The following is a 17,576-nucleotide window of genomic DNA, read 5'->3' as shown; positions in this document are numbered from 1 at the left end:
TTTACAAGTGTTTTTGCCTTAGAAGCCCTTGGTTCAAATAAAACATTTTACAGAAGTATCAGTCAATAAAGCAGACACAAGTAGAGATGCTAAGGTTACCCCCGAGGTGGGGCACAGGGAGCCCCTCAAAGTCCCAAGTACGCCATGGGGCAGTCCGACCTACACCGTTTCTGTCCAGCTCCCCTCGGGCAGAAGGCAAGACCCAGAGAGGGGCATTTGCCCAAGGTGGCCCAGGCAGGCACATGGCCTCCTGAGGATGGTCCAGCCATGGGCAGGGCTGCCCCCAATGGAGGGGGCTTTAGTGTCCCCCTCAAGCTTCCCCCTTCTGAATAAAAGCAATTATTATAAAGTCTGACCTGGACATTTGGAATCTAAAAGCACTATTAGGGATGGGTGCAGTGGCTCACATCTGCAATCCCAGCACTTTGGCAGGCGGATTGCTTGTGTCCAGGTGTTCGAAACCAGCCTGGGCAACAGGGCAAGACCTGGTCTCTACAAAAAATAAGCCAGGCAGGGTGGCACACACTTGTAGTCCTAGCTACTAAGGAGGCTGAGGCGAGAGGATTGTTTGAGGCTGCAATGAGCTCTGATCCTGCCACTGCACTCCACATGAAAGCACCATTAGAGGTGTTGCTATGTTAAACCATTAACCTATCAATGCAATGAGCTTGCTATGCAAATGCAGCTTGACCACAACCTTCTCTACCTACCCCTCTATCCTGCTAGTTGTCCCTGGGCAGCCCACAGAGAAATCCAAACCCATTCCTGAGAGCACAGCCATGGGTGTCATTGGTGGAATGACCCAGAACATGCTAGAAAGAGCAGGGTCTGTTATATTCACCGCCGCTGAAAACAAACACACAAATAAAGTCTCCTTGGAAAAGGAAATTTGAGGGGTAACCCCGTGTTCCAGTCCCTCTGGGGATTCACCGTGTGCCTCAGGAGGACCTCATCTGCCACAGAAGACTCCCCGAGTCGACCAGGGCAGCGGGCTCTCCTGACACTTCATGCTTAGCACTTCCCTGCAGATCTGGGCTCCCTGGGCCAACCTTTGGGAAAATGGTTGCCTAGAGAAGTCTCTAGAAGTCTAACACACCCAGCCCCTGTGCCTCTCCCCAGTTAGTGTCCATAATTTTTGTGGAATAAAATTCCCACCAGACAATAGAGGCAGACCCTGACCTCTGGAGAACCAGCATCCAGGCAAGTCCTAGGTTAATAAAGCCGGAAAGGGCCGGGGGCAGTGGCTCATGCCTGTAATTTCAGCACTTTGGAAGGCCAAACCGAACGGACCATGAGGTCAAGAGATTGAGAACATCCTGGCCAATATGGTGAAACCCCGTCTCTACTAAAAATACAAAAATTAGCTGGGCATGGTGATGTGCACCTGTAATCCCAGCTACTTGGGGGGCTGAGGCAGGAGAATTGCTTGAACCAGTGAGGCAGAGGTTGCAGTGAGCCGAGATTGCGCCACTGGCGACAGAGCGAGACTCTTGTCTCAAAAATAAATATAGGCCGGGCGCGGTGGCTCAAGCCTGTAATCCCAGCACTTTGGGAGGCCGAGACGGGCAGATCACGAGGTCAGGAGATCGAGACCATCCTGGCTAATACGGTGAAACCCTGTCTCTACTTAAAAATGTAAAAAACTAGCCGGGCGACGAGGCGGGCGCCTGTAGTCCCAGCTACTCTGGAGGCTGAGGCAGGAGAATGGCGTAAACCCGGGAGGCGGAGCTTGCAGTGAGCTGAGATCCGGCCACTGCACTCCAGCCTGGGCAACAGAGCGAGACTCTGTCTCAAAAATAAATAAATAAATAAATAAATAATAAAATATATATATATATATATATATATGCCAGGTGCAGTGGCTCATGCCTGTAATCCCAGCACTTTGGGAGGCCGAGGCAGGTGGATCATCTGAGGTCAGGATTTTGAGACCAGCCTGGCTAACATGGTGAAACCCCATCTCTACTAAAAAAAGACACAAAAAATTAGCCAGGTGTGGTGGTGCATGCCTGTAATCCCAGCTACTCGGGAGGCTGAGGCAGGAGAATCTCTTGAACCTAGGAGACGGAGGTTGTGGTGAGCCGAGATTGCACCATTGCACTCCAGCCTGGGCAACAAGAGTGAAACTCTGTCTCAAAAAATAATAATAATAAAAATAAATAAATAAATAAAGCCAGAAAGATAACTTCAAAGTCTAAATGAATCCAGAGGAAAACACCAAATACCCAGACGTGTATCTATACCAAACATGAATTATCTGAGGCCAGGCACGGTGGCTCACACCTGTAATCCCAGCACTTTGGGAGGCCAAGGCAGGCGAACCACTTGAGGCCAGAGTTTGAGACCAGCCTGGCCAACATGGTGAAACCCCATCTCTACTAAAAATACAAAAATTAGCAGGACATGGTGGCAAGCGCCTGTGATCTCAGCTACTCAGGAGGTTGAAGCATGAGAATCGCTTGAACCTGGGTGGCGGAGGTTGCAGTGAGCCAAGATGGTGCCACTGCACTTCAGCCTGGGTGACAGAGCAAGACTCTGTCTCGAAAAAGAAAAAAAAAAAGAAAGAATTAAATTACAAAAGGATTTGTCATGTCTTCATTAAGCAACAAGTTTACAAGGTAGCTCACTTGCTAAGAAGGTGGCTATGGCTGGAAGCTCCCTGAGGGCAGACCAATCCTCTTGGGTTTGGCCTGGATTCCCGGAGGCACCAGCCGCCTGGCACATGGCAGGTGTTCAACATGGAGGAATGAGCTAAGGAGGAGGCAGCAGGAGGTTAAGCAGACCGTCCTGAGACTTCTGTGGAAGGAGGAGGCACCAAAGTGAGCACAGGGCAGGAAACCCTGACAATCCAGGAAGGGAGCTCCAGGGAGCTCCGGGGCCCTGTGGGAGAAAGCCTAGAACACACCGTGGGCAGTTCCTGGGGCTTCTTTGGTGGAAAGGAGTAGCCAGAAGGACCAGCTTTAACCTCTTTCGTTCTCACCTTTACGAGATATGAGTTTGGAGCACATGGATTTCCTGCAGGGATGCTTCTCTCTAACTCTCCCTGATGCATAGGACACAGCAGGGGGCTTGGCCAGTTTTTGTGTGATGGTGCTTGCCCAGAGGATGGGGAGGCATTGACCCCCCAAGCCCAGAGAAGGAAGACCAGAGAAGAGGTAGCTGAACTAGATCGACAGAGCAGCAAATACAATAACCCCTTGTCCTTCCTGGGTAAGGACAGGGCAGTGGATCCTTTCCGGGAAAAAGACAGGCTGACCTCTATTCACCCTAGGTGGGGGCCAGCACACACTAAACCCCAAGACTCTTCCCTGGCCTTCTAGTGACCTAACAGTCTCAGGGATCATGCGGTGAGAGAGATTTCAACACCCTCATTTTATTTTACTTTGTTTTTTTCTAAGATAGGGTCTTGATCTGTTGCCCAGGCTGGAGTGCAGTGGCACAACCACAGCTCACTGCAACCTGGAACTCCTAGGCTCAAGCGATCCTCCAGCCTCAGCCTCTTGCATAACTGGGATTACAGGTGCATGCCCCCACACCCAGCTAATTTTTAGTTTTTTTTAAATGTCATCACCCAGGTATTAAGCCTAGTACTCATTAGTTAGTCTATACAACAAGCCCGCATGACACAAGTTTACTTATGTAACAAACTTGCACATGTATCCCTGAACTTAAAATAAAAGTTAAAAAAAAAAAAACTTTCTTTTATAGATGGGGTCTTTCAATATATTTCCAGGCTTTATTAACCCAGGAGAGTGGTGGCTCACACCTGTAACCCTATCACTTTGGGAGGCTGAGGCAGGAGGACTGCTTGAGCCCAGGAGTTTAAGACCAGCCTGAGCAACAGAGCAAGACCCCGTCTCTACAAAATAACATATACGTATATATTAGCCAGGCATGGTGGCATGTGCCTGTCATCCCACTTATCAGGAGGCTGAGGCAGAAGGATCCCTTGAGCCTGGGAGGTTGAGGCAACAGTGAGCAGCAATGGAGACACGTACTCCAACCTGGACAACAGAACAAGACCCTGCCTCAAAAAATAAAATAAAATAAAATAAAATGATATCAAGGCTCTGACTCAAGTTGAAAGTCTGACCTCTCATATTTCTCTCCTTCCCCTCCAGAGACTTCATGGTAAAGGAAGAAAATAAATACACACCTGCAATGATGAAGAGAATGGAAGGGGCTGTTGGTGAATGAGTGTTATCAATGAATTTCTGGAAAACTAGTGGAGGAGAGGTAACTGGAAAAACAAGAAAGAGAAAACTGCAGCCTCACTGGCCACAAAGGTGAATACAGATAAGCATGGAGCCAGCTTTCCCTGTAGGACCCCAAAGAGGCTTCAGACCCCGAGACCCCCGGTGGGGTAAATGGGGAGCAGGAATGCAAGACTGAAAAGTCCATCCCTCCTCCTGCCCCACACCCCAGCACAGAAGGACCTGGCCAGGCCAGGCCCACCCTCCCTAGAGATCACAGCCTGCTTCTGGAGAAATGTAATGGTCCACACCATAATAGTTCTAGGGGCTGGCTTTTTGGGGTTTCTCAGTAGCGCCCTACCTGCTCATCCTCAACAAAACCACGCAGTTAATAAGCCTCAACCACCCCCAGCTGTCAGTACCTTCTTCAGAAATATGCACAGAAAAAAGGATCACTGAATGTTCAAAGAAAGCCTTCAAGATGAAAAGGGAAGACTAAAGCAAATAAACAGAAACATGACCATAGAAGAAACAGAGAAAATGAGAAACAGAAAGTTTCAAAAAGGCTGTCATTTGGCGGGGTGAGTGGCTCACACCTGTAATCCTAGCACTTTGGGAGGCCGGGGGGGTGGGGCTCAACTGAGCACAAGAATTCGAGACCAACCCTGGCAGTATAGACAGACCCTGTCTCTACAAAGACATTTTTTTAATTAGTTGGGTGTGGTGGCATGCGCCTGTAGTCCAGCTCTTTGGGAAGCTAAGGTGGCAGGATTGTTTAAAGCCCAAGAGGCGGAGGTTGCAGCGAACCATGTTCGTGCCACTGCACTCCAACCAGGGTGACAGGGCAAGACCCTGTCTCAAAAAACAAACAGACAAGCCTGTCATTTGTAGCCACAGAAAAGCATGAAAGGCTATTCCAGTCTTTAAAAAAGGAGAGGATGCTATGGAAAAAGAACAACTATAGAATAAAAGAGAGGTCTTGGAATTTTAAAATATGAATAGTGGAATTTAAAAATATGAATAATATAATTTAAAAATTCAATATAGGGATGAGAAGATGAAGCTAAGATACTATCCCAGAAAATAAAACTACAAGATGAAGACATGTGCAGGAGAGAAAGCTGTTCGACAATGAGTCCAGCTAGCCTCACATCTAATTAACTAGAGTTTCAGAAAGAGAAATGAAAGAAAGAAAGAATTTATAAAAGAAATACTACAGTCATTATGAAATTTTGGAACACAGGGATAAAGAGAAGATTTTAAAACTCCCCACAATGTAAAAGAAAAAAACCACATACTTGTGAGAATTTGTCCCCTTCAAAATTAATGTCAAAATTTAATCCCAGTGTGGCAGCATTGAGAGGTAAGGCCTTTAAGAAGCAACTGGATCATGAGGGCCCTACCCTTACGGGTTAATGGATGAATGGGTTATCATGGGAGTGGGACTGGTGGTTTCATAAGAGGAGGAAGAGAGACCTGAGGGAGCACACTCAGCCCCTTCCCCATGGGATACCCTGGGCCACCTCTGGACTCTGCGGAGAGGGCCCACCAGCAAGAAGGTCCTCACCAGATGCAGCCCCTCAACCTTGGACTTCTCAGCCTCCCTAACTAAAGAAATACATTCCTTTTCTTTATAAATTACCCAGTTTCAGGTATTTCTGAAAATAGACTACTATACATACCAAAGAACTAGAATCAGAATGACGTGAAACTTCTCATCCTAAAAACAACTGGATGCTGGAAGAGAGGCTGGCTGTCAAAGTCTAGATAGGAAAGCACTTCCCCTTAGAATTTTGAAGACACTGCACCACCATCAGGGGACAAAATGAAGGGTTTTATGATTTGCAAAAATGCAAAAAATTCATGCTTTTTTTTTTTTTTTTTTTTTTAAGACACGGTCTCACTCTGTCACCCAGGCTGGAGTTCTGTGGCATGATCTCGGCTCACTGCTGCCTCAGCCTCCTGGGCTCAAGCAGTCCTCTGCCTCAGCCTCCCAAGCAGCCAGGACTATAGGCGTGTGCCACCACGCTTAGCTGATTTTTGTGGGTTTTTTTTAGAGATGGGGTTTTGCCATGTTGCCCAGGCTGTTTTTGAACTCCTGGGCTCAAACAATTGACCTGCCTCAGACTACCAAAGTGCTGGGATTATAGGCTTGAGCCACTGCACCTGACCCACGCATGCTTTCTAAGGAAGCTACTTTGAGGATATACTACAGCAAAATGAGGGGGTAAACAGCCTGGCCAACATGGTGAAACCCCATCTCTACTAAAAATACAAAAAAGTTAGCTGGGCATGGTGGTGGGTGCCTGTAATCCCAGCTACTCGGAAGGCTGAGGCAGGAGAATTGCTTGAACTCGGGAGGCGGAGGTTGGAGTGAGCCAAGATCGCACCACTGCACTCCGGCCTGGGTGACAAGAGTGAAACTCCATCTCAAAAAAAAAAGAGCTCCAAGAAACAATAGCTTCAACGTAGGCCCAAAGTTGAAGCAAGAAAATCAAGAGTGTTCAACAGGAACCCTCCCAGGGGAAAAAGAGTGTACAATAGAATGCAATTAAACACATGCAGTAAAATGTGAAGAGCACGGGGCCTGGAGCCAGACCGCCTGGATTTAACTTCTGCCTCTGCCAGTTATTAGCCACAGCCCTGGGCCAGTTTTCACTTAACCTCTCTGAGTCTATACTTCCTTGTTTGTAACAGGAGAATAATAATAACACACACCCTTATGGAGTGGTCAGGAGGTGCCATGAGAATGCCTGGGAGGCACCTCGCAAGTGCTCAGACATTAGCCATCAGCATGATGATGGCAGATACGGCAAAAGGGGAACAAAAGGAATTAGAGACGCCAGGATAACTGGAGTTCTTTTTTCTTTTTCTTTATCTTTTTTTTTTTTTTTTTTTTGAGACAGAGTCTTGCTGTGTCGCCCAGGCTGGAGTGCAGTGGCGCGATCTCGGCTCACTGCAACCTCCGCCTCCCGGGTTCAAGCAATTCTCCTGCCTCAGCCTCCCAAGAGTAGCTGGGACTACAGGTGCACACCGCCACACCCGGCTAACTTTTTGTATTTTAGTAGAGATGGGCTTTCACTGTGTTGCCCAGGCTGGTATCGAACTCCTGAGCTCAGGCAATCTGCCCACCTCAGCCTCCCAAAGTGCTAGGATTACAGGTGTGAGCCACCACGCCTGGCCCAGAGTTCTTACAAGAAAGAATGAGATTAAAATACAATCACTGATTTTGCATTGAAGAATATTTACAGTTGTAGTAAAGTAAACCCTTTATTAAGTAAAAGCAGCGACATCTGTCTTGTGAGGGTGAGGGAGGGAAAGTGGGGAGTGAGAGAGCTAAGTCCTCATTTATCTTACCAGCAACTCCATAGATCATGCACAAAACAGAGAATGAAGAAATATGGAGGCAAATATCAAAAGAAACAAACAGCTTCAACGTGTTTGCTTCTGGGGACCAGGATGGGAGATGGGTTATCCAGAACCTAAGGACAGCCTCTAAGGGGACAAACACACGGTGCCCTTTGTAGATTTGTGTATTTATTTATAACAGTCGTGTTGCAGTGTGTAGCAGTGAAAGATCTTGTTCTAACAAAATCAAATATGATGACAATTTTCCGAGAGAAGGTAGCCACGTGTTGAGAGGAAAGTTTTCTAATTCACACAAAATGCCATAGGGGCTCACGGTGCACCTGGCACTTAGCCTCTCTGAACACAGCTTTCCTCATCTGCACTGGGGGCCCATTAACTGCAATAACCACAGGGCTGTTGGACATTAATGTAAGCAGTAAGCAAAACGTCTAGCACAGCACCAGGCACGTGGTAAGTCCATGAAAATAGTAGCGATTGGAACGGCCATCCTTAAGACCAACCCCACACCTTCTCCCCGTCTAACCGCAGATGGTCAGCCCAGCAAGGCAGCAGTGTGCTTGCTCGGTCACTTCGTTGTGGGGTGGGGGGCAGGAGGAAGAAGGGGGACAGCTTCCCAGTCCTAAGCCAGCTGACGTCCTCCCAGCCCAGGCCACCTCCCTGCCTGCACCACACCATTACTGACATGCACTGCGGAAGTACACACATCCCCTCCAAGGCACCAAGCTCACTTAAGAAAGGAAAGCAGGATGAAGAAAAGCTCCAGAAAGCCACGCAGAGTTCAATGCGGACAACTTCAGGGGTAGCTGCCATCCATATCGTCTGTCCACTACACCCTGCATTTGTTGCAGAGGCCCAAGCTGACCATCCCCAAACTGTCCCCCTAAACCAAAGCTTTCTGCTGACTTTCTTGGTGCAAGATAACCCAGGATTGGGGAACAACTGTCACCAGGTCTCCCTTAGTCCAGTGACCCGACCAATTGTTCCTCGGGCTCTTACTTCAAAGCACACTTGCCCGGAGCTGCCCTTACCGCAAATATCTGGGTGTAACCCGATGCCCGCTACTGGCCTCTGGTGCTGGGACCACGCAGTGCTGGAGTGGGGCACAGAGTCCCCATCCATCAGCCGCTGTGACTCTGCCAACTCCGTGTTTACCCTGCCTGGAGATGGATGCTGCCCAACCGCCCAGAGCGCTGGGAATGAGGTGGGCTGGCCGGCCAGGCTGATTTCTCTGGAAGAACTCAGGCAGGAGCGATAAGCCTGGCATTTCCGCTTATCTCTGACCCTGTCCCAGGCCCCAGCGGCATCCAGAGGCTTCACTTGGTTATCTGCCTTGCTGGGCTCTATCTGCCTCCCCAGGGGCCTACTTCCTGCATCACTTAGCAAAGTGTCCATCTGTGAAACAAACACTGTGTGGTCCAAGGAGAGAGGAATGAAGAGAGGGAGTCCTCGGGTAGAACTGACCTGAGTTCAAAACCCCGCATCCGGGTGCAGGGGCCCTGGGGATGTGCAGGGACTCCTTGCCTTCAGGGAGCCCTCAGGACAGAGGAGAGGCCAGGTCCGCAGCAGAGAGGTGGCGGCCCTGCAGGTCTTCAGTGGGTCTGCTTGTACCCTGGCCGGGCCTGGTCAGTCACCTCTGGGCTGGGAGGGTCCTGCTATTGGCCCTCCAAATAAAACTACTCAGGAGGCAGCAAAGAGGCACAGAGTCCCCAAAGCCCGGGGCTGCAGTGCAGGAGAAGACAAGGAGACAAGGACACGTGGCTCTGCCAGGGAGGTGCCAGGGAGGGCTCCCTGGCCAGATGTTCCCAGAGCACCTGGGAGAGACCAAGTATACACACACACACTGCCATGCATACACACACACACACACACACTCTCTCTCTCTCTCTCTCTCTCTCTCTCTCTCTCTCTCTCTCTCTCTCTCTCTCTCGCTCAACTTTGGGACCACAAATTAACTAGCTTGGCTGACGGGAAGGAGAGACGGGGCTGCCGGCTTCTATATGCACTCACAGGCCCTGCGCTGAGCGCTTTAGCTGCCTCTCCTGATTTGAGACACACTGCAGCCCCGTGGGGTGGGTCATTGTTTGTTATCTCCGTCTCATAGAGGAGGAGCAACCTGGGGAACTTTAACAGCTGCCCCGGGCCACTCCACCAGAAAGGCATGGGGACAGCGTTCTGAACCCATGCTCATCACTCACACCCTCCGCCACTTTCACAGACAGGAGGGATCTCAGACACTGGAAGGGTCATCTCCCTTATTTTGTAGATAGAGATTCTGAGGCCCAGAGATGGAAAGGGGCTTTCTGAAGGTCACACACCACATCAGTAGCAAAGACAGGGCCAGATGGTAAAACCATTGCCCTTGGAATGACCTGGAACGTCCTGGAACTCCCCGGCTCTGTGGGTTGAGAGGTGTGTGCGGGGGTACGGTGTGAGACTGGCCTGCGCCCCCAGGCTCGGCTCTGACGGTTGTCTGAGAAGATGGGGAGAGGGCCGAGGGGTGAGGACTCTGAGATATTCAATGTTGGTTGCCTGTTCTTTCATAGTAAAATGTCTATGACCTGTCTCATCCTGGCCATGCAGAAAGATGATAAAGCAACAGCCACAGCCCTGCTGGGATGAATCAAGGAGCTGAGCTGGGGAGCAAAACCAAAGTGCAAGTTTGACTCTACAGAAGCGGAGAGGGAACAGCAGCCGCAGGGAAACTCAGCCTGGTGAGGGGGTGTCCCTACTGGCTCTCCAGTGCCACTGGGTTTGCTCCCAGATCTCACTGCCTTCTGTGTGTGGCCCTGCACCCCTGGGCGAAGCCTTCTCATTTCCTCTCTTCCTTGTCCACATGCAAGTCAAACTGTTCCCTGCCTACGCAAAGTCAGATGGAATCAGCCCAAAAATGCTAGAGAATAACAAAAAAGCACCCTCTTGAGCTAAATCCAGACCAGTGGCCATTCATTCATCCATCCATCCATCCATTCATTCACTGAGTAACAACAAACACTTATTAGGAAATAATAACACTAGTGTTGATTGAGCCAGGCATTGTGCTACATCCTTACATCAATTACTGTACTTGCCCTTCACAACAATTCGAGGAGGAAAAAACTGTTATCCCCATTTCACAGACAAGTAAACTGAGACACAGGGTGATGAAGGCATGTTCCAAAGCCAGTGTAAGATGCTGGATTTAAATGCAGACTCCAGAGTTTGCCTACAACTGAGGGTGGTATCACTGTAGCTTTCTTTTCTTTCCCATTTTTTTTTCCTTTTCTCCACTTTTTTTTTTTTTTTTTTTTTTGAGATGGAGTCTTGCTCTGTTGCCCAGGATGGAGTGCAGTGGCACGATCTCACTCAGCTCACTGCAACCTCTGCCTCTGCCTCCTGGGCTCAAACAATTCTCCTGCCTCAGCCTCCCTAGCAGCCGGATGACAGGCAGGCATGCACCATCACACCCGGCTAATTTTTTGTATTTTTAGTAGAGATGGGGTTTCACCATGTTGACCAGGCTGGCCTCGAACGCCTGATCTCAAGTGATCCACCGACCTTGGTCTCCCAAAGTGCTGGGATTACAGGTGTGAGCCACCACACCCAGTCCCTTTTCCACATGCTCTAATCTCACTGAAACTTTCTGCTTTCTGTCTAGAACCCAACTTTTTCTCTGAGGGGCTACATCTTCCAGCTGCCATTTCAGAAAACTCAATTATGCTTGCAGGTTGGAACCAGGCCAACCCACCTCATGCAGGGTTCCACCTGCAAAGTGCTTGAGCACCAGTGTTCCTGATCGCTGCTAATCCAATGGGGAAGGACCACCGCCTCATTTCACTCCTGGAGAGACAGGTCACAGGGAGAGTCTGCACAAAGCTGGGCCTCAGACCTGGCTCCGCTGCTCTGAGGCCTGTGTTCACTGCGGATGAGAGGGTTTCTGGAAGTCTCCTCAACTCCTACAAACACACATACAGCTTCGAGACCCCGCCTCACCTCCCCTGGCTGACAAGAATCAGAGAAGGGACTGCAGGGTCTTGAAGGTAACTCGCTTCTCTCAGCCCGACCGTGGGCAGGCCCTGTGCTCAGCACCTTAGCTGCACTGTCTTATTTAATCCCCTTCACTGTGCCCACTCTTGTGGGCTCCAAGCTCTGCTTGTGCCATGGGAAACCCCAAAAGTCTGGACAGGAGTGAGGTTAACACATAGGAACAACAGAGAAACTGTGAGGTGCAGGGGACGTGAGTGAGATGGGGTGACTGTGTAACTCACCAGTGCTCCCAGCCCCACCCCACATCCCATCAAAAGAACTTTCTCTTCACCTGTGAACTCTCTCCCCTCAGTCTACCCTTACCCTCTGAGCTGAGCCCAGTCCCAAGATGTCTTGGTATCAAATCCGAAGAACTGGTAGCAGAGGTGGGATCTGAGGGTCTGTAGCAGAGGACTTGGTTGATCTGGGTAGCAAAGTCCCAACATTGGGGTAGGAAAAAGGTGACACAGACACCTAGCAGGGTCTGAGGTCCGGGGAGGGACAAACCCTCAGGCAGCCGCAGGATGTGGGAAAGAAGGGGTGAGGACAGAGGAGGGCTTGGATAAATGTCTGCTCCAAGATATAAGTGGTTGTTGGGGATCAAAAATTGGACTGACACAGCGGCCAGGGAAGGCTTCTGGGGCCCCAGGTCTACAGAAACTCAGCCACATGGTGCCAGCGAACTCAGCATGTAAGAGAGGGGCAAAGAAACTGGGGAGGACTTCTTGGAGGAAATGGGACTTAAGCTGAGCCTTGAAGGATAGGCAAGACTTGGAAGGCTAAGAAAAGACGGTTCTAGTGAGGTCACAGAGGGAACAAAGCCCTCTGGTGGAGCCTGGCAGGTGGGAGTGAGGATGCAGGGCACACCCTCCAGCCATGCGACATCAATGGAGGCCCAGCAGGTAGAATAAGACGGTGGACCAGGAAAATTAGGCGGAGACATACAGACCTGAAGCAGCAAGACAGAGGGACCATGATGCTATGGAACATTTTGGGGTGGGCAGTAACATGATAAAGTCAGTATTTAGGAATGAATGGAAGTGGTTACCTGGGGCGGAGGGATTGGTGCAGAAAGCACACAAAGTGAATTCTGGGATGCTGGAGGTAGGTGTTTTATGTCTTGGGTGGTGTCACAGGAGTGTATGTGTATGTTCAAATTCCATAGCCTGAGCAGGGCACAGTGGCTCATGCCTGTAATCCCAGCACTGTGGGAGGCTGAGGCAGGTGGATCCCCTGAGGTCAGGAGTTCGAGACCAGCCTGGCCAACATGGTGAAACCCCATCTCTACTAAAATATACAAAAATTATGTGCTCGCTTCGGCAGCACATATACTAAAATTGGAACGATACAGAGAAGATTAGCATGGCCCCTGCGCAAGGATGACACACAAATTCGTGAAGCGTTACATATTTAAAAAAAAAAAAAAAAATTGCTCGCTTCGGCAGCACATATACAAAAATTAGCCGAGCGTGGTAGCGCACGCCTTGTAATCCCAGCTACTCCGGAGGCTGAGGAAGGAGAATCACTTGAACCTGGGGGGTGGGGGTTGCAGTGAGCTGAGATCGCACCACTGCACTCCAGCCTGGGCAACAGAGCGAGACTCCATTTCAAAACAAAACAAAAAGCGAATTCCATAGGCTGTAATGTGTGTGTATTGCACTGCATGTGAGTCATGCCTTAATCAGTTCTGTTAGCAAGAAAAAAAAAAAACGGGAAGGAGGATAGAAGGGAGTGGTAGGGAACAGGCGCGGTGGTTCACGCCTGTAATCCCAGCACTTTGGGAGGCCGAGGCGGGCAGATCACAAGATCAGGAGATCGAGACCATCCTGGCGAACACAGTGAAACCCCATCTCTACTAAAAATACAAAAAAATTAGCCAGGCTTGGTGGCGGGCGCCTGTAGTCCCAGCTTCTAGGGAGGCTGAGGCAGGAGAATGGCGTGAACCCAGGAGGCGGAGAGCTTGCAGTGAGCGGAGATCACGCCACTGCACTCTAGCCTGTGCGACAGAGTGAGACTCCGTCTCAAAAAAAAAGAAGGGAGTGGTAGGGACCAGCATCCACATAGAAGCTCAAATCAGCAAGTGTTTACCACTTCTGGGAAGCATGTTGTTGCCAAAACACAGGGGCGCTAAGTGGAGCAACATCTCAGGGAAGGAGTCTTTGAACGTTCTTCCAAGGTCTCTCATTCCGCCACCTGGCAGGCCAGCAACAGAGGCAGGACCCCTCCCCACCGCAGGCAAAAATCTCTAAGGATATGCAATGCTCTTCCAGGTTTACTAGATAAAGACTTCACCTCAAGCATATACATTGAATCCCATTTTTGTTGAAAATATACATGTATGTATGCCAGTATGGTTCATTCTACATGAGGGAATTGCAGATAATCTATATTTTCTATATTTCATTTATATTTTTCTAATAAAAAATTGTGTGCAGTTTATTACTCAAAAATTTTTTTTCTATAATAGTCATAATTCACCTAGAGCCAGGGGAATTATTCTAGACAGATGATATGCCTAAGAGACAGGTTTAACTAACCAAGAACGCGGAGCAATAGACTCCCGCAGGACCCCAGCTAACGGAAAACATTTACTAACGTAATTGGGAGGTCTGAGGTCAATTGCTTAGGCTTAAATGAACAGAAACATGTATATTTAGCAGGCGCAGGAAGACTCCTCAGAAATCACACATGTCACGGGGAAAGAATAATTACCCCCCGTGTGCTTTGTTTTTAAATAGATTCCCACTCACCTTGGGAAGAAATGTTCAGACTCCACGTACAACTCATAAACCACACAGTAGAACTGGGGAGTTTTGTAAAGCAAAGTTGGCAAACATTTGGGAACAATCACTGTAGCATTCTCAGATGATCTGAGCACCTGTATTACTCATCACAGCGACAAGTGGAAAACAATTCTGAAGTCTGAGTTACACATGCAGTTCTCCCAGACCTGTGCAAAACCAGAGCAAGCCCATGCACTTACAACCAAGAGCTGTTCATTTTTCTTGTCGTTTTCGATCAGACTCCAAAAGTGTTTTCTGCAGAGTCTACATGTCCCTAATGCACGGCTGAAAACACACACACACACACACACACACACACAGAGTAGGTTTATCACTGCACTTACATACCACCTTCCATCCATGGGTCCCAAGGGATCTGTCCAAAATCTTGTTTTCATAAGTCTCCAGTGAGATGCATAAATATTGTTACCTCCATCTTATACACAGATAAACTTAAACCTGGAGGCAGTTAAGTGGCTTGTCAACAGTTATAACCCAAGACAAGATCTGTGCAAGCTGCCCTCTAGTCTCCCTTCCTCTACTGACCGGCCCTCTGAGCGTTCTCGTTGGCTCCAGTTTAAATCATGTCCGCAGACAATTGTTTCCCTGGCAATGGAGGTGGTATTCTATTTCATGCCCTGAATCTGGCCCGGGGCCCTGACCGCACCGCATTTAGCCACAAGTGCATCAGCCGTGTGTGCGTGAGTGGGGACAGCTTGGCTCCCTGGAAACCTAAGTGGCGTGTGTCAGCTGGCCCAAGCCTGCTCAGAGCCACTCCAGGCCATGCTGCTAATTCCTCCATCATTTGCCCGGAACAACCCACAGTGAAGGCAATGACGTCTCTTGGAGCTGGGCGAACAAGTGGGAACATCTCAAAGGCAAACTCATTGCAGTCTGGCCCTTGGGGAGAAATAGCTCTCAGGCATCTGGGACCCGGGTGCCTAGATCAAAACAGCCCTCCCTCTGCTCATTTCCGTGGATAATATAGCAAAGCATGCAGATCACTGGTTACATTCCTGATGGGCAACTGAATCTGCACTTATAATTCCCAGTTGCCATGTTTACTTTTATGTTTATTAATTAAGTGTCCTGGAATGACCACTCAGAATTAGATCCAGAAAATAAGAATTCACTGGGGCATTCACTGGGTAACAAAAATTACTACCTGAAAAGTGTTTCTCTGATGGCTATAGTCACACTAGAAATTGGAAGTGGAGGCTGGGCCTGGTTGCTCACACCTATAATCCCAGCCCTTTGAAAAGCCAAGGTGAAAATACTGCTTGAGGCCAGGAGTTTGAAACCAGCCTGGGTAACATAGTGGCCCCTGTTTCTACAAAAATCAAAGATAAAAAACATTAGCCAGGCATGGTGGTGGGCACCTATAGTCCCACCTACTTGGGAGGTCATGATAGGAGAATCATTTGAGGCCAGGAGTTGGATTCCAAGCTAGGGCAACATGGCAAGATCCTGTCTCAAAAAAAAAAAAAACAGTAATTAGCCAGGTGTTGTGGTGGATGCCTGTAGTCCCAGCTACTTGGAAGGCTGAGGCAGGAGGATCATTTGAGCCCAGGAGTTTGAGGCTGCGGTGCTCTATGATCAAGCCACTGCATTCCAGCCTGGGTGACAGCGTGAGACCCTGTCTCAAAAAAAAAAAAAAAAAGGAAATTAGAGGTGGAGATTTCTGGGTGAATTTCCTGCCAGGTGGTCAGTAAATACCATGTCACTTTTAACTAATTTCAACTTCTTTGCCTCTAAAGTGCCCTGTGGACCTTACTGGATAACCAAGCACATCACATGAACTAAAGCTGGGTTTGTCAAGTGGCCCACGTACTCCCAAAAAACCCATGCGTGCTCCTATCAGAGCCAGTGATCACAATACCTCATCTCGGTTGAGCATATACTCATGCCAGGCCTCCTGCCAAGCATTTTAAATTCCTTAGTTTTAAAAAATACTAGGCTGGATGTGGTGGCTCATGCCTGTAATCCCAGCACTTTGGAAGGCCACAGCAGGCGGATCACTTAAGGTTAGGAGTTCGAGACCAGCCTGGCCAACATGGCAAAACCCTGTCTCTACTAAAAATACAAAAATCGGCCAGGCGTGGTGGCACATGCCTGTAATCCTAGCTAGTCAGGAGGCTGAGGCAGGAGAATCGCTTGAACCCGGGAGGTAGAGGAAGCAGTGAGCCAAGATCGTGCCATTGTACTCCAGCCTGGGTGACAGAACAAGACCTGGAAAAACAAACAAACAAACAACAACAATAAAAAACTAGGTATGTATCATTAATATCCTTGTTTTACAGATAAAGAAACTGAGGCCTAGAGAGACCACACAGTCACTGTATTAGTTTCCTATGCCTGCTCTAATTACCACAAACGTAGTGGCTCAAAAGTAATTTATTCCTTCATAGTTCGGGAACTATGCTGACTAATGCGTGCTCTAGGGGCCTCAGAGGAGAGCCCATTCCTTGTATCTTCCAGTTGCTGGCAGCCGCCGGTTTTCGGGGTTTGTGGCTGCATCGTTCCGGTCTCTGCCTCCAGAACCACACCTCCTCCTCTGTGTGTGTCACACCTCCCTGTGCCTCCCTTTCATATTAATACACGTGATCGCATCGAGGTCCCCCTGGCTAATCCAGGACAGTATCCCAATCTCAAGATCCTGAACTTAATCACATCTGCAAGGTCCTTTTTTTGATTTGTAAAGTGACATTCACAGGTCCCAGGGATTAACATAGGAACATCTTTTTTTGGGGGGGCCATTATCTAGTCTACCACAGTCACCCATCCAGTTACTAACAGGTGGTGGCTGCAGGTTTCCCTTCTCATGTGCTCAAGAGGGCTCACTGAGCCAGATGGGGTGGCTCACGCCTATAATCCCAGCACTCTGGGAGGCTGAGGCAGGAGGATCGTTTGAGGCCAGGAGTTCAGGGCCAGTCCGGGCACCATAGGGAGACGCTGTCTCTACACAAAATTTAAAAGTTAGCTGGGTATAGTGGTGCACGCCCGGAGTCCTAGTTACTCTGGAGGCTGAAGCAGGAGGATCTATTGGACCCACGAGTTTGAGGATATAATGAGCTATGATTGCACCACTGCACTCCAGCCTAGGCAACACAGTGAGACTCTGTTGAAAGAAAAGAAAAGAAAAGAGAAGAGAAGAGAAGAGAAGAGAAGAGAAGAGAAGAGAAGAGAAGAGAAGAGAAGAGAAGAGAAAGAAAAAAGAGAAGAGAAGAGA

At 48.9% G+C, this 17,576-nt stretch overlaps 1 protein-coding gene, 1 non-coding gene and 1 pseudogene across 6 annotated transcripts in view; 2 read left to right on the top strand and 1 right to left on the bottom strand.

The window, feature by feature from the left end:
• MYLK3 (myosin light chain kinase 3) overlaps positions 1 to 14,907 on the bottom strand; it is a 57,635-nt gene extending 42,728 nt beyond the window's left edge. For 2 of the 5 annotated variants that reach the window (XM_010354857.2, XM_030925632.1), the window contains exon 1: positions 14,692 to 14,907. In XM_010354857.2, the coding sequence (XP_010353159.1) occupies positions 14,692 to 14,745 (54 nt within the window). In that variant the 5' untranslated portion in view covers positions 14,746 to 14,907. Of the gene's footprint in view, positions 1 to 8,590; positions 8,718 to 14,691 lie in introns of those variants that run through there. The other 3 variants (XM_030925630.1, XM_030925633.1, XM_030925631.1) reach the window with 2 other exon arrangements.
• LOC115895390 lies at positions 12,872 to 12,978 on the top strand. Its single transcript, XR_004055587.1, has one exon. It is a non-coding gene; the product is annotated as a U6 spliceosomal RNA (small nuclear RNA).
• A 24-nt stretch (positions 14,908 to 14,931) lies between the features above and the next one.
• Positions 14,932 to 17,576, top strand: part of LOC104655452 — a 46,726-nt pseudogene continuing 44,081 nt past the window's right edge.

The sequence above is a fragment of the Rhinopithecus roxellana genome, chromosome 20, assembly GCF_007565055.1.
Source record: "Rhinopithecus roxellana isolate Shanxi Qingling chromosome 20, ASM756505v1, whole genome shotgun sequence".
In the NCBI taxonomy this organism is placed as follows: Eukaryota; Metazoa; Chordata; class Mammalia; order Primates; family Cercopithecidae; genus Rhinopithecus; species Rhinopithecus roxellana.
This window is presented reverse-complemented; position numbering and strand designations above follow the sequence as displayed.